This window comes from Anomaloglossus baeobatrachus, chromosome 3 (assembly GCF_048569485.1).
Source record: "Anomaloglossus baeobatrachus isolate aAnoBae1 chromosome 3, aAnoBae1.hap1, whole genome shotgun sequence".
NCBI lineage: Eukaryota > Metazoa > Chordata > Amphibia > Anura > Aromobatidae > Anomaloglossus > Anomaloglossus baeobatrachus.
Genome location: NC_134355.1, coordinates 689,824,358 through 689,850,765, shown reverse-complemented (window position 1 = coordinate 689,850,765; position 26,408 = coordinate 689,824,358). Strand labels below are relative to the sequence as shown.

The 26,408-nt window shown below is 51.4% G+C and overlaps 1 protein-coding gene across 1 annotated transcript in view; it reads right to left on the bottom strand.

Annotated features, from left to right (window-relative positions):
* Positions 1–1,689: 1,689 nt before the first annotated feature.
* The window catches only part of LOC142297072 (fucolectin-like), a 38,009-nt gene continuing 13,290 nt past the window's right edge, over positions 1,690–26,408 (bottom strand). Inside the window, exons 2-4 of the mRNA XM_075341319.1 lie at positions 15,456–15,528; positions 13,546–13,831; positions 1,690–9,730 (exon numbers count right to left, since the gene is read on the bottom strand). Of these exons, the coding sequence (XP_075197434.1) occupies positions 9,565–9,730; positions 13,546–13,831; positions 15,456–15,528 (525 nt within the window). The 3' untranslated portion in view covers positions 1,690–9,564. The remainder of the gene's footprint in view (positions 9,731–13,545; positions 13,832–15,455; positions 15,529–26,408) is intronic.

Genomic DNA, 26,408 nt, shown 5'->3' with positions numbered 1-26,408 from the left:
CATATGAGGTACTTACGAATTCAAGAAAAATTGCATAATAAATTGTATGGCACATTTTCTCTTGTTATCCTTGTGAAAAAAAAGCTACCTGGTTGAAGTAACAATTTTGTGGTAAAAAGCCACCCCAGGGGGTTTCCAAACACAACATGACATCCGTTAATGATTCCAGCTAATTTTGCTTTCAAAAATTCATATGGCGCTTCTTCCCTTCCGAGCCCTGCCATGTTCCAAAACAGTTGATTTCCACCACATGTGAGGTGTCGGCGTACTCAAGAGAAATTGCAAAACAAATTCTGTTGTGTATTTGCTCTTACTACCCTTTTGAAAATGCAAAATTTTATGGCTAAAGTAAAATTTTTGTGGGAAAAAGTAAAATGATCATTTCTTCCTTCTACATTGCTTTGAAACATCTAAAGCGTTAATAAACTTCCTGGATGTAGTTTTGAGCAGTGTGAGGGGTGCAGTTTTTAGAATGGTGACAATTTTGGGTATTTTATGTCACCTCGGTCTCTCAAAATCCCTTTAAATGTGATGTGGTCCCTAAAAAAGGTTATGCCTATTTTGTTGGAAAAATGAGAAATTGCTGATGAACTTTGAAGCCTTCTAACTTTCGATCAAAAAAAATTTTTTTTCAAACATTGTGCTGATGTAAAGTCGACATGTGGGAAATGTTATTTAGTAACTATTTTGTAAGACATAACTCTCTGGTTTAAAAGCATAAAAACTCAAATTTTGAAAAATCACGAAATTTTCAATATTTTCACAAATAAGTACAAAAAATATCAGCCTAAATTTACAACTATCATGAAGTACAATATGTCACAAAAAGACAATGTCAGAATCACCGGGATCCGTTGAACCTCCAGAGTTATAACCGGTCAAAGGATTTATTTCATTTCTCATATGCATAGAAAGATAAAATTGTGATAGGAAATATGGTGTTAATTTCTTCCACCTGGGACATTCATGGCAGCAGATACCCAAAAGAATGGGGATCTCATAATTTTCTGTACCTAAGCCCACATCTTATTTACCGGAAACCATCTGAGGTCACCAAGGGAGGGAGATAGGAGCAACTAGTACCGGGCAAAAACAGATTCTGACCTAAAACTCATGTTCAGTGCTGGGAGATATAGTGTGCTGTAAGGACTGCTCCATTTCCGAATCGTAGCTCTCTAACTTTTGTATGCCCATCAACCGCAGGAAGGTGACCTTTTTTGATGGGACTCCATCCTAGTGTCATACTTCTCTTAGACTAAATGTCTACAACATATGGGCAGATAGGACATGACACTAATTAAAACCACCCCATGGCTGATAGGAGGATAGCTCAGTCAGAATAGAAGCCTATCTGCACCTCCAGTATATACTGCAAACCCCATCCCCAAAAAACTGCATATCCAAATACAGAAAGTGTAAACAGGTGCTAACTGCCATAACTACACGAAATGCAAACAAAAAGGTACAATAGCATTTTTCACAAGATCTGCACCATTCCTATGACAATAGGTAGTAACTTTCTTTTGTTTATCCCTTTTATTTTTCATGTGGATGTATACACTGTATTGTACTGTCCCCTGTCATAGGATCCTTCTCTGGTATCACGCAATCAACAGAGCAGGAGATGGGTGAACAATCCAGAGATCCTTTATTCCATGCAAATAGGAAGATATATAAAATAATCCACCACACAGAGGGTAAAGTAGTCCAGAAACACAGATATAGTTCAGTAAGCAAAAAATGTCCAGGTCTCTCTGGGGTGCCTCAGCTTCTCCCCCAGAGGATGAATTATCCTGCTTCTCTCTTGAAGTTCTCAGACAGAATGAATAATTCCCCAGGTAAGCAAAGAATTTAGTTGGATCACAAGCCCCCCTCCCCAAGACTTAGGGACAAAACCCCAGCAGGGAGTGATTAACCTGCAAACAGAGAATGTACACGCAAGGAATACACAGAATGGACAGAGCACCACGCCTAAAATACGAACCTATACAAAATTATACACAACCCCAAAAATTCCACCATCACATCCCCTTTGTAACATCTTTGGTATAGCTTTTTATAAGCACTTTTTAATTGTTGGATTAAAAAATAAAATTTAATAGCGTTGTTCCTCTTCCTCTATAAACTGCACCCCTGAAGCCTCGTAAGGCCAAACATTATCAGTGACAAGCATCCAATCGGCCTGTAATAAACGATTGGTGGTGGCAGCTAGTTTTTTTCTTTGGTATTTGCTGAGCTTGGCAGTGACCGTACCAAATTGTATATATATATATACAGCAGGTGACATAAGTATTGAACACATTATCATTTTTATAAGTAAATATATTTCTAAGGCCTGAAACACACAACCGTGAAAAAATACGCACGTGTTACGTCCGTTTTTCGGGTCCGTGTCCCGTTTTTGTGTCCGTTTTTATGGTCCGTGTGGCATCTGTGTGAACTGCGTATGCTAGCCGTGTGTGCGTGTGGAATGTCCGTGTGTGCGTGTGAAACTTAACTGACGTGTGTGTGTGTTACCCGTGTGAAATGGCCGTGTGCGATGTAAAATGTAGTTGCTACATGTCGACTGACAGCAGACAGCGACGCGCGCTGAGAATGAACTCGGGTGAACTTCACCCGACTTGATTGTCATACCGCGGCTCTGTCTGGGTGTCGCGTACTGATTAGTGGTCACCCGTGAAGGACTCATCGGGGACCGCTAATCCCCTGAGTGACTGAAGTGGGCAGCGTGATTAGCGCTGCTGTCACTCAGGTTACCCGCGGCTAGCTGGATCCTCCCCCGTGACCGCAACTCACCAGTGACTTCATCGCTGTCACTCGGGCGACTTGCTGTCACTGTTGGAGGATCCAGCAGTGGCCGCGAGTTACCTCAGTGACAGCACAGCTGATCGCGCGACTCACCTCAGTTGCTGCGTGGAGCTGACAGGAGCGGCGGTGTTCTTCTGCCGCTCCTGTCACCTTCATGCAGCAGAGCTGGAAGCAACGCGGGACCTCCGTGGATTACGCCAGACATGGATGGGTATTTGGGGCATAATAAATTGGTGAACGAGGGTTTTTTTAGTGTTTATTATTTCAAATAAAGGATTTTTCGTTGTGTGTGTTTATTTACTGTAATTTTCAGATTAATCATGGAAGGTATCTCGGGGAGATGCCGGACATGATTAATCTTGGACTTAGTGGCAGCTATGGGCTGCCATTAACTCTTTATTACCCCAATTGCCAACGCACCAGGGCAATTCAGGAAGAGCCGGGTAGAGTCCCAGAACTGTCGCATCTAATGGATGCGGCAATTCTGGGCAGCTGCTGGCTGATATTGTTAGGCTGGGGGGCTCCCCATAACGTGGAGCTCCCCATCCTGAGAATACCAGCCTTCAGCCATGTGACTTTACCCTGTCTGGTATCAAAATTGGGGGGGACCGCACGTCGATTTTTTTTAATTATCTATTTATTATTTTTTACTGCACCGGTGGCTGTGATTGGTTGCAGTGAGACAGCTGTCAGCGTGTGGGCATGTCTAACTGCAACCTATCATAGGCGCCGGTGGGCGAGGAAAGCAGGGAATACGAGATTGATTAATGAGCGGTCGGCTTTTTCAAAATAGTAAAAGCCGCCGGAGCAGTGTGAACGCCGTGCAGCGCCGGTGATCGGGGATCGGTAAGTACGAGTGTGGCGCCCTGGACAAGCCAGGGGCCACAGAGAACAACTCCAACACACCCCACACTCCCGGTCAGGCACACCGAAGTCAGACAAAAACCCTTGTTGCCTTCCTCCAGGGGCTGATGATCACACCAGGGGGTGGGGCCAGGCGGTTGGTCCCCGCCCGCCGAGGAGTTCACAGTCCTGGAGGCGGGAAAAGGTTCAGTTAAGCTCGGGCAGGGCTAGAGTGAAGTAGTAGTCGAGCAGCCTGAAGTTGGTCCGGGTGTGTGGCCCGGACGGATCAGCAAGGTTGGCAGACGGTGGTGACCGTCTGCAGGAGTGGCCTATCGGAGTTTATCGTAAGGACCGTGGACGGGCGGTGGCCCGGCGGTACCGGACCAGTACACGAAGAGAAGTCAGCACCATCTGGCAGGGGCTTACGGACCCCGGCAAGGCTAGGAGTCGCCGTGAATTTGCCAAATCCGTTAGCGAAGGGAACCTCCTGGGTTTCCCAGCAGCCAAGTCCCGACAGAAGGCAACAGTCCAACCGTGAGAGGGAAACACAGCCACCGCCAAGGCTACCGTTCCCAGGGCCAGCGCCTGCGGGCAAAAGGGGCTCCTCCGGCCCATATCCAAGCCGGGGAGCGGGTTACCGGTGGGAACCCATTGGAACCATTACAGTACCTAGGTGCAGGGAAAGGCAGTCACCATCAACCTGCCGGGAGAAAACAACACCGCAGCCGTCTGTGGGACCCGTCCATCCAGCCGTGTGTTTTACCGAGAACTGTGTCCTCATCATTGGCTGAGTGAGTACCACCGTGCCGTGCGGCACAGCGCTGCCCCCGCAACCCTGCACCTCACCAGGCCCCGCAACCCGCCTGTCATTCATCCATCCCTACCCCATCACCGGGCCCCGGGACAACCAACCCCTACCCACGGAGGGGAGAACTAACAACAAAGCTGCTCCTTGTCACCGCTCCCGGGATTCCCGTCTAGAGCAGCGATGGTGTCACCAATATTACCACAACCGTGGGTGGCGTCACGGACAATATCCCTAAATCACAAACATTCCCCCTTTTCACTCACGGGCGAGGAACGCCGCTCGAGTCCCCGGGATCCGGCCCACCGCTCGAGCCACCACCGAGCAGTAGTAGCAGCAGCAGCCGGACCCGAGCAGTGGGAGAGCGTAGCGTCCCCTCCTCCGCCCGCGACAACTTGGCGTCACGAACAGGATCTGACCGCTCTGCCATTCGGTAGAGGTGCGCCTTGTGACAGCCTGAGGTGTCCGGCCAAAAATTTCAAGAAGCCGCCATTTTGGGCGCGAAGAATTCCCGCTCGAGCGTCTCCTCGAGCAGTGGAGGCGCGAAGGCCAAAACCCCGCCCCTGTAGGCGAGGAGCTGGAAAGAGACTAAGGGGACGAGATGGCGGCCGGCCGCATGTAGCCCGCGGCTATACAAGTAAGGACGCCGGGACCCTGCGATCCGCTGACCCCTGCAGGGGATGGCTGTTCCACCCAGCTATGTGGAGGCCCCAGAGTCGGTGTCCGAAACCGCGGCGTGGCTGAGGGCCCGAACGGCAGGGATCTGCTGACACTATCGACGTCAGATATGTATACTGATGGAGCAGTGGACTGCGGAGGTGGAGGAGGTAGCCGCAGTCGCTCGGGTGTATGGAATGGAAGCTATGATGGAGGAGCGGGTGAGTGACTCACGCCCCTGTGTCCCTGAGGGACCGGCCGTTGCGGCTGAGGGACCCGATCTACCCCTGACCCCCATGCAGCGCCCGTCTTCCCTGCCCGTGCACCGTGCTACTGCTGGTCCGTTTGACGTACGCCCCTTTGCCACAGTGAACCTGGAGGCTGCGGCAGCTGGCGGCAACCCGCCTGGCGCAGGTACAGATGATAGTGACTCCGGGCCTGATACCGAGCCCGTTTCGGAGGAAGACGAAGGAGTCGTCGCACTGCATGGCATGGAGGCCACTTACATCCCCCGGAGCGGAAACAACGGGTATCGGGCGGCCCTTCCTCGTCGCGCCTGCTATGCGCTGGAGGGGCTAGTGCCTGTGTTCTTCCACCCAGAGCCGGGTGCGGAGGATGAAGAGGAGTCTGAGTGATGGCAGCGGAGTCCCGTTGCAATTGTCCCCCGTTTGGACTACCTGTGTTGAAAGTGCTGTTTAAAGTTTTGAAAATGATAAGTGAATGATACCGAAGAAAGTTACCTGATTGACAAACTGTGATTAGAACCGGTCGTTGCCGGCAACTGGTCCCCGTTGGGACCCCTTTTTCAAATTATGCATAGAAACTACTACGAACAAGCCCGAGAACTAGCAGGGCAACCACAAACTTGTGGCTTGTAAATAAAAATGTTTTTGTTGGCTTTCACCGTGTCGCCTCCGGAGAGGCAGATTGGAGGAAGGGCCCGCAGTGGAGCAGGCTGGGGCCCAGCCACCACCGGAACCGGTGGCAATCCTCTGGGGGATTTCAGGGGTTCCCCATGGACGTGGGTCCCCTGGAAAGGACAGAACCCGCTCGGGCAACTTGTGCTGGACTGGGGTCAAGGGGTGCTGGCTGTTTGCTTAGGGGCAACATCAGGGCCAGGTTGCTTGGGTGGGAGAGAGCGGAAGCCGTAACCGTTTAGTAACGTTTAAGTAAGAGTACCTCCCGATGTGGAAAGATGTTATTTTACTTGTAATCACTGTTTACCGTTATCTTTTTCAGTTCGTGAAAAATAAAACCGGTGATGGACGGGCAGCCCGCGGACGGTCTGCATTTAACTAAGGGGAAATGTGGCGCCCTGGACAAGCCAGGGGCCACAGAGAACAACTCCAACACACCCCACACTCCCGGTCAGGCACACCGAAGTCAGACAAAAACCCTTGTTGCCTTCCTCCAGGGGCTGATGATCACACCAGGGGGTGGGGCCAGGCGGTTGGTCCTCACCCGCCGAGGAGTTCACAGTCCTGGAGGCGGGAAAAGGTTCAGTTAAGCTCGGGCAGGGCTAGAGTGAAGTAGTAGTCGAGCAGCCTGAACTTGGTCCGGGTGTGTGGGCCGGACGGATCAGCAAGGTTGGCAGATGGTGGTGACCGTCTGCAGGAGTGGCCTATCGGAGTTTACCGTAAGGACCGTGGACAGGCGTGGCCCGACGGTACCGGACCGGTACACGAAGAGAAGTCAGCACCATCTGGCAGGGGCTTACGGACCCCGGCAAGGCTAGGAGTTACCGTGAATTTGCCAAATCCGTTAGCGAAGGGAACCTCCTGGGTTTCCCAGCAGCCAAGTCCCGACAGAAGGCAACAGTCCAACCGTGAGAGGGAAACACAGCCACCGCCAAGGCTACCGTTCCCAGGGCCAGCGCCTGCGGGCAAAAGGGGCTCCTCCGGCCCATATCCAAGCCGGGGAGCGGGTTACCGGTGGGAACCCATTGGAACCATTACACTACCTAGGTGCAGGGAAAGGCAGTCACCATCAACCTGCTGGGAGAAAACAACACCGCAGCCATCTGTGGGACCCGTCCATCCAGACGTGTGTTTTACCGAGAACTGTGTCCTCATCATTGGCTGAGTGAGTACCACCGTGCCGTGCGGCACAGCGCTGCCCCCGCGACCCTGCACCTCACCAGGCCCCGCAACCCGTCTGTCATTCATCCATCCCTACCCCATCACCGGGCCCCGGGACAACCAACCCCTACCCACGGAGGGGAGAACTAACAACAAAGCTGCTCCTTGTCACCGCTCCCGGGATTCCCGTCTAGAGCAGCGGTGGTGTCACCAATATCACCACGACCGTGGGTGGCGTCACGGACAATATCCCTAAACCACAAACATTCCCCCTTTTCACTCACGGGCGAGGAACGCCGCTCGAGTCCCCGGGATCCGGCCCACCGCTCGAGCCACCACCGAGCAGTAGTAGCAGCAGCAGCCGGACCCGAGCAGTGGGAGAGCGCAGCGTCCCCTCCTCCGCCCGCGACATGAGAGAGAGGGGAGACTGCCCGATAGAGAGAGAGACCGACCGACAGAGAGAGACAGACAGAGAGACCGACCGACGGACTGAGGGAGATTGACCGACATAGACACAAAAAGAAAGAATAACCGACATCGCTAGAAAAAAGCACAAAACATACACGGAGCATACAGAGATGCATCCGTGTCACGTTATTGTGCGCACATACCCATTGACTTTCATGGAGTCCGTGTGTGCGTGTTCCGTGCAAAAAACATACATGCTTCCGTGCAAACCGGAAACACATACGGATCACGGACACACGGACCTTATGGATTAACGCACATGTGACCTCAATGATAGATTAACATTGGTGCATGTTTGTCCGTGTCTCCGGTACATACGGAAACGGGACAAACACGCACGTTATTCACGGTTGTGTGTTTCAGGCCTAAAGCTGCTAGTGACATACATTTATGGTTAGGCTATTTTAGCAACTTTATTTTTTTTTTCTCTGAAACCAGTTGATCGTTTTCTTGGCTGTGTGTTTGGGATCATCGTCTGCTGAAATGTCCACCTTTCTTTCATCTTCATCATTCTGTAGATGGCAGCAGAGTTTTATCATGAATGTTGCAGTACATTTGTCCATTCATTCTTCCTTTAATTACATGAAGTCTTCCAGTGCTGTTTCCTGAAAACAGCCCCACACCATGATGTTCCCACCTCCACACTTCACTGTTGATGATTTGGGGGTGATTTGCTTTTTGGCCTCCAAATATGTTGTGTATTATGGTCTCCAAAGAGTTCATTTTTTGTTTCATCTGACCAGACTATATTCTCCCAGTATTTCACAGGCTTTTCTAAATATTGTTGACTTTAAACGCTCTTGTATATGTTTTTTTGTTCCTCAATGGAGTCTGGCATGGTGAGCATGCATACAGGAGCGTGCATACAGATCATGGAGGGGGAGTGCATTGCTTATTGTTTTCTGTCAAACAATTGTACCTGCTGATTTCAGGTTTTTCTGTCGCTCTCTTCAGGTGTCCTTTGCTCTTGGACAATTCTTCTGATGATTCTCTTCACTCCTCTGTCTGAAATTTTGCAGGGAGCACCTGCTTGTGGCCGGTTTATGGGGAAATTATGTTCTGTCCACTTCTGGATTATGGCCCCAACAGCGCTCACTGGAACCTTCAGTAGTTTAGAAATTTTTCTGTATCCAATGCCATCAGTATGTTTTTCAACAATAAGTTTGTGAAGGTCTTGAGACAGCTCCCTGGTTTTACCCATCCTCCGATGTTTCTTGTGTGGCACCTTGGTAATGAGATACCTTTTTATAGGCCATTAGATGAATCAGGTGATATTGTTTTTTTACTAAGTGGTAGAATTGCTTTCTAATTACAGATAGCTTTCAGCGGGTGTCAGGACTTTCCACGGCTTTTTGCACCTCTCTTTCTTCATGTATTCAATACTGTTCCCTGTTTCATTTCTCATTATTACACATCACTTAATTTATGAATATCTATGGTTTGATTTCTTTGCCTGTGTAGCTTGGATGGGTTGTTACCAACATCTAGTGAGAAATTCATCTTAATAGCACATTTAGAAATATATTTACTTAGAAACTTGGTGATGTACTGTTAATGATTGCTGTACGTATACCCTCTTTCACTGTAAAGCGCCATGGAATGAATGGCGCTATAAAAATAAATAATAATAATAATAAATTCGGATAAAAAAAAAAAACTTCCGCTCTCCAATGGATGAGTTTAATTTTAAAGCAATTCATATGAAATATAAGAAACGTTCTCAAACTCCAGACAAACTGTGATGCAAAAAATGTCAAAAGCCAAAGATTTGTCTAAACTAATATAAAGGAAGGCTTATTCAGAGAAGAGCAGACGTTATGTAATCCGGTCATCGTATCACGTAGGATGTCGATTACTCGCGGATTCCAGTTATGTTACTGGACAGACCGGTCTTGTTCTTCTTCATTATGGATAACAGCGACAATTAAGAGGAGATCCAAAAACCTCCACCTCACAGAAGCTCAGATATCCCGTAACTCCAGGTTTGACGATGTTCACGTATCGCCCCGTCATGCCATCACATTGGAAGGTCTGCGTTCCGGCCAGTGGGATTGTTGTAATTTTCACGCATCTATGGAGAAATGCAGATTATTACTCAGAGGTCCATGTCCACGTCCTGTCTCAGATCATTTCGAGTAATTGATTCTGCAACATTGCAATTTTCAGCTTGGAAAAACACTCCAAAGTGACGGCCACCGGGTGTCTCCCTTCTGACTAACGTGCTGTCCACAGCCGGTTGTCAAGTCCAATCGGCCTGACCATAGTTGAAAAGACAAGTCCTTAGAAAAGGAGGTGATTCAGATCAGACCAGAGCACTGCTGGAGAATATGGATGTCATGATGTGACTGTAGGATAGTAATGGAAAAAGGCTCCTATTCTGTCAGTCATGCTAGGGGACCCTAAGCTATCCCTATGCCCAGGATTACCGCTGACGGTGGAGATGGCTGGGTCTCGTACCTTGCTATACTCCTAAATAAAGCTAATTTGTTCCCCCAGAGAAGGAAGGGGCAGGAGTGTAAGGGAAAAGACAGGCAAGATGTCTTGATTCACGTATGATTCTGCTTGTGCAGAGCCATTGTATGTGTTGTTTTCCTGCTGTCTGCATTGTCCGAGGTTAGGTCCTATGGGAGGAACCTATTCTGTCGTGCCTCATTCCGGGGGTCACGCTGCCTTATCTTGGAACTGTTTTCCTCAGCACGCTGTCAGTGATAGTTCCTGCTCAGCAGTGCACGCTATTGGTTCCTCTGATCCTGCCCGCTACCTAGTACTCCTTTCCCTGACCTCTGTCCTTCCCGTCTTGTGTTTACCTCCCAGTCTCCCTGACCCGGTCTCTGCTTTGCTATCCTGTCTCTGCTCCCTCCTCTATACTTACTTGTCCTCTCGGTTTCCGACCCCGACTTCCTATCTGACTACGGCTCGGCTCCCCTCCGGCTCCTGACAATACCTCCTGGCTTCCAACCCTTGGCTCTGCTTACTTCTCTGTATCTATGTGACTTCCCGGCACTGACCTTTGGCTTGATTGACCATTCTATTGCATCCTTCCACGGATGCTAGTCATCTCTAGTGGGTTTGCACCTAACTGGACTTTAAAGTACTACATCCTGCCTGAGTACTGACACCCCCTGGTGTTAGCATCATACAAAAAAGCAGAAGATCAGTCACAGTGCACACTCTCAGGAATTAAAGGGAACCTGTCACCAGATGTTTCCCTTATGACCTGCAGCCACCATCAGTGAGCCCTTATATACAGCATTCCAGAATACTGTATATAGGAGCCCAGGCCGCTCTGTATAACATAAAAAATACCATTATAATACTCATCTAGGGGGGTGGTCCAGTCCAATGGGCATTTCTGGTCTCAGTCTGGCACCTCCTTCATCTTGTTGGATCACCTCCCTCCTTCTCAGCTCCGTGTGAATGACGTGTCCTGCATCATTGACAGAGAGGCCCCCATTGCTCTCCTGCGCATGCACACTTTCATCTGCCCGGCTGAGGGCAGAGCAAAGTACTGTAGTATACATGCGCGGGCGATCTTTGACCTTTTCTCGCGCCTACGCATTACAGTACTTTGCCCTCGGCCAGGCAGATCAAAGAGCAGGCAGAAGCGCAATTTACGCCTTTCTGCGAATGCGTCATTGCACACGGGGCTGGGCAAGAGGCTGGCGATCACAAGAAGAGACCTGACCAAGAGCAGCGGCACCCATGGGACCAGACTGCCCGCTTGATGAGTGTAATGAAAGCTCTTTTTTACGTTGTACAGAGTGGCCTGGCGACTTATATATAGTGATGGGCGATCCCGAACTGTAAAGATCGGGGTTCGTACTGAACACATAGTGATCGTGCACACGATCCCGAACACGAGCTTTCCTGGGAAGCTCGTGTTACAGTTCAGGTCCAGTTCGGGTCCAGGAGCTGTTAAAAAAAAAAAAAAAAAAAAAAAGCACATTATTAAAAAACATTATTATGATCATACTTACAGGTCCCGCGATGTGTCCTGCAGACTCTGTCTCCCGGCCACTTCTGCATCCGATCATTGCTGTTCCCCCCCGTGAGCATCACTGCCTAAAGGACCTTCCATCATAGCCATGTGACCAGTCTGGTGTGAATGTTGTACAGACATTGGCTTACAAGCTGGTCACATGACTATGACATCATCAAAGGTCCTGTTAACTGAACTTTGACTGTCACTGTGCGAGTCTCGCATCGGCATCACCCAGTAAGGCCGCACACACTCTCCTGACAGGAGCGATCGGCTACATGTATTTCCATGCAGCTGAGGCGCTCGTTTTCAGAGTGTCAGTCCGTGCCGGGTAATGGCGATGCGAGACTGCACAAGTCATATGCAAGTGGAACTCCGATCTCAGTGTCAGCCTGCTTCTCGCTCTGTATAGACACTGTCTGTACAGAGGGTTGAATCGGAGCTGACATTGCTCTCCCTGTGGACTACGTTGGACTAAGGATTTTTTTATAATAAAGATGGCGTCTCTAAATGTTTTTTTGTTTTATTTCTAATAAAAAACAATGTCTCTGTGTTGTGTTTTTTTTTTACTGTTCACTAGAAATTCATGGTGGCCATGTCTAACTTGGTATGAAACCGTGAATTTCGGGCTTAGTACCAGCTGAGAATATAAATCTGGTATTAACCCTTTTATTACCCAGCGTGCCATCAGAGCCGCTGGACAAGTCCGGTAAAGCTCCTGGAAATGGTGCTAAGAAACAATGCGCCATTTCCAGCGCGGCTGAGGGCTGCCAAGACTCCCAGTCCCCGATGCTGGTTTTACCTGACTGGCGATCAAAATAGGGTGGAAGCCCACGCTTTTTTTTTAATTTTTTTAAAATAATAAAAAAAAAAAAAAATAATGGGCTTCCCTGTGTTATAATTGCCAGGCAAGGTAAAGCCAGGCAGCTGGGGCCTGGGACTCTCGATTCCATCTTTATTATTAAACAATCCTTAGTCCGACATAGTCCACAGGTAGAGCAATGTCAGCTCTGCTTCACCACTCTGTACAGACAAACAGCTGTACAGAGTGAGAAGCAGGCTGACAGTGAGGCCGGAGTGAATTACAAAGTTGTAGGGCATTATCAATTCCATACGAATCGACACCTTGCTTACAGAAAAGCTATGATATGAAACCCATGACCCCCCCAAAACTTTAAATGCTGGTCACGCATATGGTGCTCATTTAACTTTGATGCTCAAAGTGTCCCCCGTCAGCTGCAATGCACATCTGGACTCTGCACAGCATACTGTATCTTGCTGCACGCTGTGCAATATGGTAGGTGACACGTTTGCACACATCTGTGATACGTGGTCGTAGGTCCTGCAATGTTGGTGGAGGGGTCGCATACACCTGCTGTGTGATGTGACCTCACAGAAAGAAGTCCAATGGGGTCAGGTCAGGTGAGCGTGGAGGCCACTCCACACAGCCACCATACGCAATGACTTGTAGGAAGGTCTCCATGAGGTATCGCTTCACGTCCGCAGCCTTGTGAGTTTTACATGTTCTAATCACAGCATTTCTGTATGAAAAGTATAGATTCGTATTGAACTGATGATGCCCTACAACTTTGTAATTCACTTTTTTTCTCTATCTCGTTCCGTTTTCGAGATAAAAATGCTAACTCTGTTGTTTTCCACCAGGTGGCGCTATAGGTGGATTCATTGCATAGCGCATGCTTGGCTACTTTACTATACCTAGACACCACTTCTATGCCTATAGTTGCCGCCGTTCTCAAGTTAATGGCGGTGGACAGGATATGGGTGGACACGCTGTATATAGGTGCGGTGTATACAGGATATGGGGGGACACACTGTATATAGGTGCGGTGTATACAGGATATGGGTGGACACACTGTATAATCTGATATCCTCTGCAGAATATTTACCTGGCATTGTTGTTGCCATGATTGGCCAGTGAATCTCCGATAAGGATTTCGGCTCCACTTATCAAATCTGCGCAGCAGTCTCCTCGGTTGGTGATCGTGATATGTGAGATTCTGTGCGTTTCCAGTAGATCGAGTCTCCACCAGGGTGACAGCTCAGATTCAGATTGAAAGCAAGATCCGTGTCGGTAGATAGGATCCACATTTCCATCGATGGCATTGATGGCGGCACTAAACGTTTCATAATTTGTAGACTGCGTTGCGCGACCTCGAAGGGCCACGTTTTGCACTGCAATACAAAGTAATAAAAATAAACCAAGCAATTGCTGGAGCCATTGTAACTGAGTGAGAATTAGAGGAACCCAGCAAGCTGAGGCATGGGGAGATGTTTGCTGGATTCTCATACTGTAGAGTTCCTTTATCTGTCACTTTGCAATCTCTTAGCTTCTCCCCTTGAAATCATATTGTAGTGCCCCTGAATACATCAGGGTGCTACAGGGAACTGCATCCTTTCCCCCAGGGTGCAGGACCTACCCCCCCCCCCGCCCCCCCCCCCCCCCCCCCCGGTTCCAGATTCCCTGAAACCAGTGTCACCTCCATCAGCACCACAAACCAACCAACACCCCACACCATGACCTGTCAGACACACCAGTGGGTTGGTCTAGCGGGAACAGGGCCACCCACCTAGGGGTCAGGCAGACTGGTGCGAGGGACTAAGACAGACAAGTGTCAGCTCTCAGAGTGAGAGGAGCTGGAGAGTTAGCTCTCGGGGAGCTAGAAAGACAGAAGTTGGGTCGCAGACAGTGGTCCGGGACCAGAGAGGTTGGTGATCGGGTTCAAGGACTGACAGAACCGACCAGTACTGAGCATGACAGGGTACAGGACCCTAGGTCAGGAGCCAATTCAACGTCCTGACAACCTGCAGAGGAAGGGGGCCTTCAGGGACCTTCCTAGAGCTCAGAGACTGAGGGCATCAGCACAACGTGGGGGACAGGGTTTCTCAAACAAAGCAACCCACTGAGGTCCCAAGTGCCAGCCCTTAGGAGCAAGACTTCACCTAAAGCTGAAGAACTGCCCCTTACAGCTTCAAGCTACATGGACCCACACAGACAAAACGGTGCACGGAGGCAGGTTCTGGACTACTAGTGACACCGGTGGTACCCAGGACCTGGACATGCTTCAGGCAACGGCAGCTGTGCACAGAGACATGGTTAAGAACAGTGTGTGCCTCAGTTTATCTCTGCCTAAACAGTGCATCAACCACCGCAGTGAGTACGCCTGCCCCTGCTCCGTGCCTTTTATATCACCTCATCACCCAAGCTCCGGGGCCTTCCCTACCTGCGGAGGGACTGTCACCTTGCTGCTCCCCACCAATCTGTCCCGGTCCTCATTGCAGCAGCAGCAGTACTCCCATTACCGCCTCCCGCAGGTGGCGTCACGAACACTTCCCCTGTAAATCATCCCCTTCTCCAGTTTGCGTGTCCGCCGAGCCCGGGTCCGGACCCCTCGAGCCATGACCACCCCGGATCCGAGCACCCTGGTCGTCACTGGGGCGGCACATTATCCTCTGAGGTTTCGGAGGCTGAGACATGAGGAGCTGTTTGGTGGGGCTCTCACAAAGTCTAATGATGCCTCAGAGGACATTGCTCTTTGAGCTTTATCTTGCTAAGGCGCTGCACAAAATACCTATTTATTGGGGCGTCTGAAGATTTTCTTAAGCAATGATTACAATAATAGAGTCTAGTTTTTATTGGATTCTTCAATCATTGATGAATAAAGTTGTGCACTAGACAGCCATGTTGGTAGTTCATGGCCAAGAACTGAACGAGTGAGTCCTGGATCTCCGGACAGGAGTTGGTAGAAAAGATAAAATCTGACAGAATTATGTTTTTTTATAGCCATCCATTACTCACAATAATCTGTGCCACCGGACACGGAAATCCACAAGAGGGCGAAGGTGAGTAAGAACATGATTATTCCGCCAGGCTGGAAAACAAGCAAAATAATTACAGTAGGTGTGGTCACATTGCAAATAATACCGCCATTAAAGTGCATGACCGTGCCTCGAAGCCCCACCCTGACGTCTCTGATACGTCGGAGCCACTGACACGGCCTCATCACTTCCACTAATGTGACGCCCTAGACCCCAGGGGTCACAGATAACAACAACTACATTACACACACCCCCCCATCCCTTGTGAGGACACACCCGTCACCTGAAAGGGAGACCTGATGCCTTCCTCAGGGCCAGTAGGGCACACCAGGTGGGCGGAGTCAGGCGGAAAGGCACGCCCACCAAGGAGACTACTGTCCTGAGGCAGGAAACACAAACAGTTTAAGTTGAGTTTAAGTTAAGTTCTAGTGAGAGAGCTGACAGGAGGTGTAGAGGAACAGAGCTTTCAGGGACCTGGGTTGGAGCCTGGGATCCCCGTAATGTCAGGCAGGCAGACGGTGGTGGCCGCCTGCAGGAGTACCGGTACAGCAACCGGCGGAACCGTAGGGACCGGGCCAGGGTTGGAGCCCGCCGGCCCTGAACCGGGGAGTCAACCGTTTACCGGAGCACCAGAAACCGGGTATTCAGACCCCGTCCTAGCTTAGAAGGCACTGTGTTTAGGCAAATTAACTGATTGCTGGCTGGACCTCACGGGTTCATACTCACCCAAAGTCCCGAAAGAAGGCAAAAGCCCACCGATACCGGGTGAGAGCCACCACCAAGGGCCAAACAGCCGATGGGCCAGCGCCTGCGGGCAACTGAGGGCTCCTCCGGCAGCTAAACGCCAGGGAGCGGGCTACCACTGTCCAGGCAGGGGAGCCGAAAAACCACAACAAGAGGTGCAAGGGAAAGGGGCCACCATCAACCTCACAAGGGACACAAGCAGCCGGCTGCAGGACCGGACCAGACCCGAACTTTGGTTTACCAGTGACTCTGAGTGTGAATTAATCGTGAGTACACCAGTGCCATCTGGGCACGACACAGCACCGCAGCACGGCACCCTGCACCCCGCCATCATCAGCGCCCGTCCCTGCAGGCCCCCGGGACACACCGCCCCTACCCACGGAGGGGCTAACATCTAGGCTGCGGCCACAACACCGCTCCCAGGAGCCCCCTTCACTCCAGCCGCAGCGGTGGTGCATCCCGTCACCACGACCCGTGGGTGGCATCACGACCCCTCCGATGACAACGCCGCCCACGGCTGCGCACCTCGTCCCACACCACCACCACCCCACTGCCTCCCCTTAACAGAGTGACGTGGCCCCCGGTCCGTAGGCGCTTGAGCCACCGACAATCCGAGCCCGGACCTCGAGCGGCCCGGCCCGGTGTGGGAGCAGCCGAGCCCCTCTCAGGGCGGTACACTAACACTTGACGGTCCGCTCCCCCAGGGGTATGTAATGTCCCCTTGGTGAAGTTTTACGCTGCCACCAGTTCCTAGATAAGATATAAGCCAGGTCCATTAGCAGGATTATATCGGGCCAGAACCACCCAGGTAGCCTGAGATATTGAACTGAGATCATGGACGTTGGGACTCATGGATCGAGATAAAAGAGCAACCCAGAATTAGATTTTATATGTAATTGCCTTATGGCACACTAGAAAATATATACACAATGAATTTACAGGTATTACAGTCAGAAATACAAATAAAAGGTAGTAGCACAACAAGTATACGCAGACACATAAACCAGCTATCAGTTCTTAGCTGCTAGGCCGTGGTGCTGGGCTGGTTCGGCATGGGGAGGCGCTGTGGAGCTAACGGTTTCCATGGTATTTTCAGCACGTTTACTGCATGTGACTTCTGAGAAGAACACTGGGGGGAAATGGGGGGGGGGGCTTTTAACCCTAGGGTTGTCCATGATTCCCCTCCTCTTGCTCCTGAGCTGAAAGATTACTGAAAGCTATGATGGACTATAAATATATAAAAAGACTGACCCGCACATCCAACAGGTGTGAACAGGTGCAAGCTGAAAAACACATTATAACTACAAAACATATACAGCTGCACACTGAAATGCTAACAATGAATAAGGGAACTCTGGAATTACATTACTGCTATAGGAATAGTTGAAAAAAAGAGGGATATTTAGCTTCTGTATGGGCCAATGCATGTGAGCCCGGTCTCCACGGCAAGGTAATCTCTGTATTCCGGGAGCCTAACCTGAAATGCCACTATCTGGGTTAAAACCTCCATGTCTGGGCAGCTAGATCCCAGTTATAAAGGGGAGTGAACACAGCCTGGTTATGTTCTTATAGCAGTATGCAATACCAGAGTTCAGTTTTTCATTGTAAGGCCTAAGACACACGGCATGAAAATCAGCGCGAGTGGAGTGCAATAAAACATCGCATTCCACTCGTACCAATATTAGCCTATGTGTCAGCACCCATGAGCGATTATTTTCTCAGCCCTAATTGGACCGAGAAAACCATCGCAGCATGCGACTGGAATGCGTTCCTGGTTTCTCTTGCACCCATTCAAGTCTATAGGGCGAGAGAAAAATCGCACTGCACTCGCGGTACACTGGTGTACCGCGACTGCAGAGTGAGAATGGCAATAGCCGGTTATGGAGGAGAGAGGGAGATAAATCCTTCCCTCCCCTCCTCTGTGCCGGCCTACCCCTCAGAGCCGGACCGCCCCTCCTCAGTGTCGGTCCGCCCCCCACAGCTGAGGTCCGATCGCATGATCGGACCTCAGTCGCAGGGACACTCGCATGACACCCGGCTCCTGCTGTGCTGCCAGCGTCAGCCCAGTGTCATGCGAGGATCGCACTAGTTCCCTGTGTGGCCCCGGCCTTAGCATTTCAGTGTGCCGCTGTATATGTTCCGTAGTTAGAATGATGACACATAACCCATTCTCCATTCATACCAAATCTTATACTCAAACAAAGACACATAGAGAAGAAATATTGTGGAAAAATATGACTGTATTAAGAGTTAAGTAAAAGCCAGTTACCATTTTAATTTAAACCAGAACCAAAATAACTTCCAACAATAATCATATTTTAAATTCCTACTGTGTCAATATCCAAATCCACCCAAATGGCTGTGCGATTCTTCCACCAGGGGCACTAATAAACAATTAGTGACACCCCCCCCCCCCCCCCCGACAACCCAGCCACTTTTCCACAATATTCTGCATGCCCAAATTGAGTATATCTAATCCGATCTCAGATAGATGTACCCCGTCATGTCTGTATAATCCGTGAATAAAACCTTCCAGTTCAGAGTGCCTGTAAGAAAAATCGCCTAACGAAACTAAAAACTTTTCTATTGACCTTTTCACCCTTTTCCTAAATAAAACCGTTCGCACACGAGACCAACCTTGGGATCACCACCGAAAAAACTATAAAAATACCAGGAAACATATTTTTAATTAAGACTAAATCGCGACGGATAAAATAGAGAAGATCTAAAGTTTTCACTCTTCCCAAATCGTTGCCGCTACCGGTGGATAATCAATAAGTCAAGAGCTGGAACCAACGAAGTCTTTATCTTCAATTCCGTCAATAAATGATCCCATCTTATTCCCCTACAGCTAAACCAAAAAATGTTAATAAGGCAAACAAGAAAGGAAAGATTCTCAGTATAATTTTTTAACGATGCCCTCTTCTGAGCCCAATATATAAAAGAATGACCAATTATCCATACGATTAGGGTAAGTTCACACAGTGCGTTTTTCGCGGCGTTTTTGCGCGTTTCGGGTGCGTTTTTGCTCAGAAAACTGCATGATTTCGCTTCCTCAGCAAAGTCTATGAGTTCTCATTTCTGCTGTCTGCACACAGCATTGTTTTTTAGCTGCGTTTTTGTGGTGCCCACAAAAACGCAGCATGTCAATTATTTTTGCGTTTTCCACCCATTGAGTTCAATAAGATGTTCAAAAACACAATCAAAAAGGCAAATTGCAAATATAGCTGCGTTTTAGTGCGTTTCTATGACTAAAAACGCAGCTATAAAGGCAAGGGGTGGGTAGTAAAGTGACGTGTACAGGAAGAGGACTCCTTCTGTCAGTAAAGACAGAAGCGTGAATCCTCCCGGTACCGCCACCGCTGCTTCAATCTCCTGTGCGGCGCCATGTCCAGGCGGGAGATGGAAGCTGCTGCAAAATCAAAAGTGAACAGTAGAAAAAAAAAAGTCATACTCACCTGTCAGCAGTCTCCCGGTGCCATGTCCGCTCCCAGCTCCTCTCCCGGTACCGCCACCCCCGCTCCGGCTGTGTGCAGTCTCCCCGGGCACGTCCGATGGCTGTAGGACCTGGCGGTGGAACACCTGATGCAGTCACCTGACGCATCAGCTGATCGTAAGTCTCGCGGTGACGCTGGCTTTTTAGTGCCCGGCCGGCTTAACCTATCAGCTGATCCTACCGTCAGGAGACTTCTTCAGCTGATTACCGGCAGCTCCTGCAGCGATCGGACGGGATCAGACTCGCGTCCGATCGCTCCAGGAGCTGCCGGTAATTAGCACTTTTTTTTTTTTCTCCACTGATGCTTCAGTTGATTTTATAACCGGCTTTTATGGAATCAGCTGATGTGTGATGTGATTCATGTCCTTTAACCTGACACATCATCTGATCGCTTTGCTTTCCAGCAAACCGATCAGATGATATTGGATCCGGATTGGACGGCGCGGGACCCTTCACCCAGGATTACTGCAGAGGGGGGTTCTTTATTTCAATAAAGATGGAGTCACTAATTGTGTTGTGTTTTATTTCTAATAAAAATATTTTTCTGTGTGATGTGTTTTTTTTTATCTGTACTAGAAATTCATGGTGGCCATGTCTAATATTGGCGTGACACCATTAATTTCAGGCTTAGGGCCAGTTGATTATATACAGCTAGCCCTAACCCCATTATTACCCATTGAGCCACCCGTCACCAGGGCAGCTGGAAGAGTTGGATACAGCACCAGAAGATGGCACTTCTATGAAAGCGCCATTTTCTAGGGCGGCTGCGGACTGCAATTCATAGCATGGATGCCCAGAAAGCTTGGGCACCCTGAGCTGCGGATTCCAATCCCCAGGTGCCTAGTTGTACCTGGCTGGACACAAAAATTGGGCGAAGCCCACATAATTTTTTTTTTTTAAATTATTTCATGAAATTCATGAAATTAAAAAAAAAAGGGCTTCCCCATATTTTTGGTTCCCAGCCGGGTACAAATAGGCAGCTGGGGGTTGGGGGCAGCCCGTAGCTGCCTGCTGTACCCGGCTAGGATACAAAAATATGGCGAAGCCTACGTCATTTTTTTGGGGGGCAAAAAACTCCTGCATACAGTCCTGGATGGAGTATGCTGAGCCTTGTAGTTCTGCAGCTGTCAGAAAGCCACGGACCCACTTGGGGGGAGGGGCGACATGACCAAGGGGGAGGTAGGGAGTGATGGGTTAATAGGGACAGTGGTATATGCCTAATATGGCTTTGGGGGATGGTTTTAGCCGGGGAGGAAGAGGAGGAGCAGGGAAAGGGTTAGCTGGGAGAGGAAGGAGTTACCTCCTCTTCTGTTTCCGGACGCCGAACGATCTGCATGTGCACCTCCATGGCAGATCTTCAGGAGCTCCAGCGTCTGATTCAGGCAGCGGTCGCAGCGCACGGGCCCCTGGCAGTGCAGACCCACATCAGGGCTGCCGGGGTTAACCCGTCGGCGCTTGCCCCTCGTCCCCCCAGCAGCGGCGGGCGCCAGTCGCGGCCCCCCCGCAGGTATTCCCCGGGCGCGGGGGGGGCGAGGAGGAGATGTAAGAGCCCCTCCAGGGACCCTCCGCAGAGTGCAGCGCAGCAGCAGCGTCTGGCTGCTGCAGAGGCCGGCGGGAGGAATCTTCGTTCCAGCCGCGGCGGTCGGGAGGTGGGAGTGGCCAGCACGGGGCCTGCTTCCGGTCCCGGCCTCCGGGCTGGAGTTACTGAGACTGCAGCGGCTCCAGGCCGGGAGCGCGCTCGGCGCAGGAGAGAGGCCAGCAGATCCCCCTGCAGTCGGCGGGGGGACCGCGGGGCTGCACGTGGCGGTAGGTCCGGCGCCGGGGGGGGGTCGGCGGTGCCTGACCCCGGTGCGGCTGAGAGAAGGAGTGACGGCGGGAGCCCTGCGGCAACCGCCGGGTCACTCAGTACCGCTGTGCAGCCCCCGGATGTGGCAGTCTCCCGTGGGAGCGGGAGGACTCGGCGGATGGAGGCCTGCAATAGCCCAGGAGGGCCAGAGGCGACGACGGCTGAGATCCGGAGCCGGGCGTCTGGTCGTCCGCGCCCAGAGGCCCCTTGCAGTCGGCAGGGGGGCGGGCGCAAGAGGTCGAGGCCCGGGGTGCCGGCGCGGGGGACAGGACGGTCTCCTGGGTTGTCACCCCGGGGCAAGAGATGGAGCGGGGATGACTCTGCCCACGCGGCGGCCCTGTCTGGCGGCCGTGGTGGGGGGGGTGCTGCGGCGGCGCCCCCCGGATGTCGGATGGAAGATGAGGCCAGCGGCGAGGAGGGGGAAGAGGCTTTCGGTTCGGAGGAGTCGGATGGACGACAGACGGAGGACAGCGAGGCGGCGGTCTCGGGAGACGCCGAGCGGCGGTCGGGTGAGACGGCCGCGGAGGCGGCAGGGGCTGCGCTGGCGGGGGGCTTCGGGGGGGGGGCGGCTGCGGCTACGGCAGCGCCCGCTGGTTTCGCAGTGTGGAGTCAATTGTTGGGGCTGTTGCAGGGGCTGGCGGCGGCTTCGGGAGCGGGGGGGGGAGGGGGCCCAGGCGCCGGTGGCGGCGTGGGTGGGTGCAGCCGGTTTAGGGGCCTCGGCGGCGACGGGGGGTGACGGAGCGGGTGCGAGTAGAGGGGGGGGCGAAGGGGGGAGTGAGACGGGGGGGGGAAAGGAGAAGGAAAAGGAGAAGGAAAAGGAGAAGGAAAAGGAGAAGGAGGATGAGGTGGTGCGCTTAGATGATAGGGCTAAAAGCGAAGTTTATGTTTGTTTTGAGGGCCCGCTGGGGGCCCATTTAAAGAAGGAGGTGCGGGAAAAAATTTGGAAAGGGGAATATGTGGAGATATTTTCTCTGCTTCCCCTGGAGAAATTTAATTTGGATAGGGTTAAGCCGAGTGATTCCAAAAAGGAGAAGGACGAGGAGGAAAAGCGCCGTTATAGGCTTATTCCTCGGACTTTTGCCAACTGGCTACAGGCATTTGCGATTTTGGCGAGCGTGGTCGGGGAGAAGGAGCCGGAGCATTGTTCGGCTTTGTTCGGCTACATGGATGCGATAGGGGAGGCTTATCGAGTTTATGGCGGACTGGCGTGGCTGCGCTACGACGAGCAATTTAGGCAGCGGAAGGCATTGCGGCCAGATATGCGTTGGGACCATAAGGATATTTCCTTATGGATGCGATTGATGTCGGCACCGGCTCAGCCCTTTCGGGGGGGCGCCGGGGGTTCGGGGGGGGCCGGGTCCCCGGCAAGTTTCAAGAAAGGTTTGTGTTGGCAGTACAATGAAGGGCAGTGCAGGTTTGGAGCGGCGTGCCGTTTTAAGCATGAATGCTCCGGATGTGGGGGGGGACATAGCTTGTCCAAATGTTTTAAAAAAGGAAAAGGAAAGGCTGGTGATGGGGCTGGTAAGAGGGACGACGCCGGTGAAGGTAGAAGTGATGGTTCCGTTTTTAAATAGGTATCCGGACAAGGAGGCGGCGGCGTTGTTAAGTTCTGGTTTTTCGGATGGTTTTCATATTCCGTCGGTTGTTAATGCATCGGTTCCGCCGTATCGTAATTTGCGTTCCGCTCGGGATCACCCGGAAGTGGTGGATGAGAAGCTGGAAAGGGAGGTGGCTTTGGGCAGGATGGGCGGCCCTTATGTCGCCCCGCCGTGCGGGAATTTGGTGGTGTCACCGTTGGGGGTGGTACCAAAGAAGGAGCGGAATAAATTTCGGCTGATTCATCATTTGTCTTACCCGGAAGGGTTATCGGTGAATGATGGCATTGCGCCGGAGTTGTCGGCGGTATATTATGTGTCGTTCGATAAGGCGTTGGACCTGGTTAGGGCGGCGGGGCGGGGTGCATTGATGGCAAAGGCGGATGTGGAAGCAGCGTTTCGGTTGTTACCGGTTCATCCAGATAGTCAGCATTTGTTGGGTTGCTGGTGGGATGGCAGTTATTATGTTGATCGTTGTTTGCCAATGGGCTGTTCCATTTCGTGTTCGTACTTTGAGGCATTTAGTTCGTTTGTTGAGTGGGTGGTTCGGGACGTGTCCGGGCTTACGTCCATCATTCATTACTTGGATGATTTCCTGTGTGTCGGGCCGGCGGGTTCGATGGTTTGTGCGGGTTTGCTATTTGCGTTGCAAAAAGTTGCGGCCAGTTTCGGGATTCCTTTGGCGCCGGATAAGACGGAAGGCCCGGCGCCGGTGATGTGTTTTCTGGGAATTGAAATTGACACCATTGCTATGGAATGCAGGTTGCCGGCGGAGAAGGTCCGTGATTTGAGGTCCGCAGTGTCAGGGGTAAAAGCGGCGAAGAAGGTGCGGCTTAAGGCGGTGCAGTCTTTGCTTGGAAAATTGAATTTTGCTTGCAGAATTGTGCCAATGGGGAGAGTGTTTGCGAGGCGTTTGGCGACGGCGACGGCCGGGGTACGGTTGCCGGCGCATTTTGTGCGGATCACAAAGGCGATCAGGGACGATTTGGAAGTATGGGATCAATTTTTGCAGCATTTCAACGGCCGGACGCTGGTGATGGAGAGGGTGGCGTCTAACGGGGCGTTGCAGCTGTTTACGGATGCGGCGGGGTCGGCCGGGTTTGGGGCTGTCTTCAGAGGTCATTGGTGTGTCGGGCAGTGGCCACAGGCGTGGCGGGAGAGCGGCTTGGTTAGGAATTTGGCTCTGTTAGAGCTATTCCCCATTGTAGTGGCAGTGGAGCTATGGGGGTCGCACTTTGCCGGAAGGAAAGTGTGTTTTCATTGTGATAACCAGGCGGTGGTGCACGCGATTAACAACTTGTCTGCTAAGTCGGAGCCGGTGGTGGTGTATTTGCGGCATTTAGTGTTGAGATGTCTGCAGTTGAATGTGCAGGTAGTGGCAAGGCACGTTCCGGGTGTTGACAACGAGGTGGCTGATGCTTTGTCTCGTTTTCAGTTCAGCAGGTTTCGGGCGCTGTTGCCGTGGGCGGACGAAGTTGGAGTGGAGTGCCCCGAGGATTTGTGGCATCTGGTGAGGCGGTGATCTCAGACTTGATTCGGAACTCGGTGACCGAGGTGACTTGGTGCCGGTATGCTAAGGTGTGGGCTGAATGGGAGGAGTTGTTGTGTCTGATGTTTGGTGGGGAAAGCGTGGATTACTTGGTGGCTTTGTTGTCATTGGTGAGTACGGATTTTTCAGCCGGGCGATCGGCATCGGCTGTGGCACATCGGGTGTCGGCAGTGGCATTTTGGTTAAAAATGAGAGGGGAGCGTGATGTTTCACAGGATTTTCGGGTTCGTCAGGCTTTGCGGGGCTTTCGCCGTGGCGTACGGGAGAGGGACAAGAGGCGCCCTGTATCGTTTGGTTTGTTGAGACGGATGGTGGGTGGCCTGAGCGGCATTTGTGAGTCTGTGTACGAGACGGTTCTATTTACAACGGCTTTCGGTCTCGCTTTTTATGGGGCGTTCCGGATAGGCGAGCTGGTGAGCCCGTCCAGGGTGACGGGTGGTGGTTTGATGTTTGAGGACGTGCAAGTGAGCAGTAGTCAGGTGGAGTGCCGGATTCGCCGGTCAAAAATGGATCAGCTGGGCCGTGGTAGATTGGTGGTGTTATATGCGGTTCCAGGAGAGGAATTGTGCCCTGTGCGTTTAGTCGAGAGATTTATGGCCGTGAGGGGAGGCTTACCTGGCCCGTTGTTGCGGCATTTGAATGGGTCGTTTTTGTCGAGGTTTCAGTTTGTGGCGGTGCTGCGGCTAAGTCTACGTAACGCGGGGGAGCGCCCGGAGGAATTCGGGTCGCATTCATTCCGAATTGGTGCAGCAACGGAGGCAGCCCGTTGGGGGCTTGGAGATGAGGTGGTAAAGCGTATTGGTAGATGGGAATCTTCTTGTTTTCGGCGGTATGTGAGACCGCAGTTGTTGTAGCATCATGGGACTTTGGTTACGTGCGGAAGGTTTGAGGAAAGGGGTGTTTTTTGATGTGTTGGTGGTTGTGCTGTTATTGGTTTTGATATTTTCGTTTTTGTTTTATTTGTTATAGGGAAGTGCCTGATCTGGATCTTGGGGCACTCCTTCGTATTTTGGGGTGCCCGTCGGGCGGAGGTCCGCCCGAATGGTCGACAGCTGGGTTTGGATCGTGCGCAGGCGACTGTTCGATGGATCGGAGTTCGGGGCATGGAGTGGGGCAGGGTGGTCCCGGAATTTCGTTTCCATTGTAAAGTTGAGCGGCCCCCGGATGTGCTGGTATTGCATGTGGGGGGTAATGATCTTGGTGCCAGGGCGTCGCGGGATTTGATCCGAGACATAAAGATTGATTTACTGCAGTTGTGGAAGCGGTATCCTGGTTTGCTGGTCGTATGGTCTGACATAGTGACCAGGTTGGCATGGAGAGGGGCTCGGTCGGTGGAGAAGGTTAATAAGGCCAGGGCCCAGGTGAATAGGGTAGTGGCTAGGTTTGTGACCAGGAATGGTGGGATTGTGGTACGGCACAGGGATTTGGAGCCGGCTGATTGGCAATTTCGGAGGGGTGATGGTGTGCACCTCAACGAGGTCGGTCTGGATTTATGGGCGTTGGGTCTGCAGGATGGTGTGGAGCGTGCTTTTGGTGTGTGGCGGGTCCAGGCCACGTAAGGTGTCACGTGGTCTGTCCTGTGGCGGTGGGGGTAGGTCTGGTCCAGAGGTTTGGAAGTGATTGGTGGCTGGACCGGGAGTCATTGTCTTGGTATGGTGGCTCTCGGTTTCCGGGATGTGGCAGGCACGGGGTTCTGCCAAAGT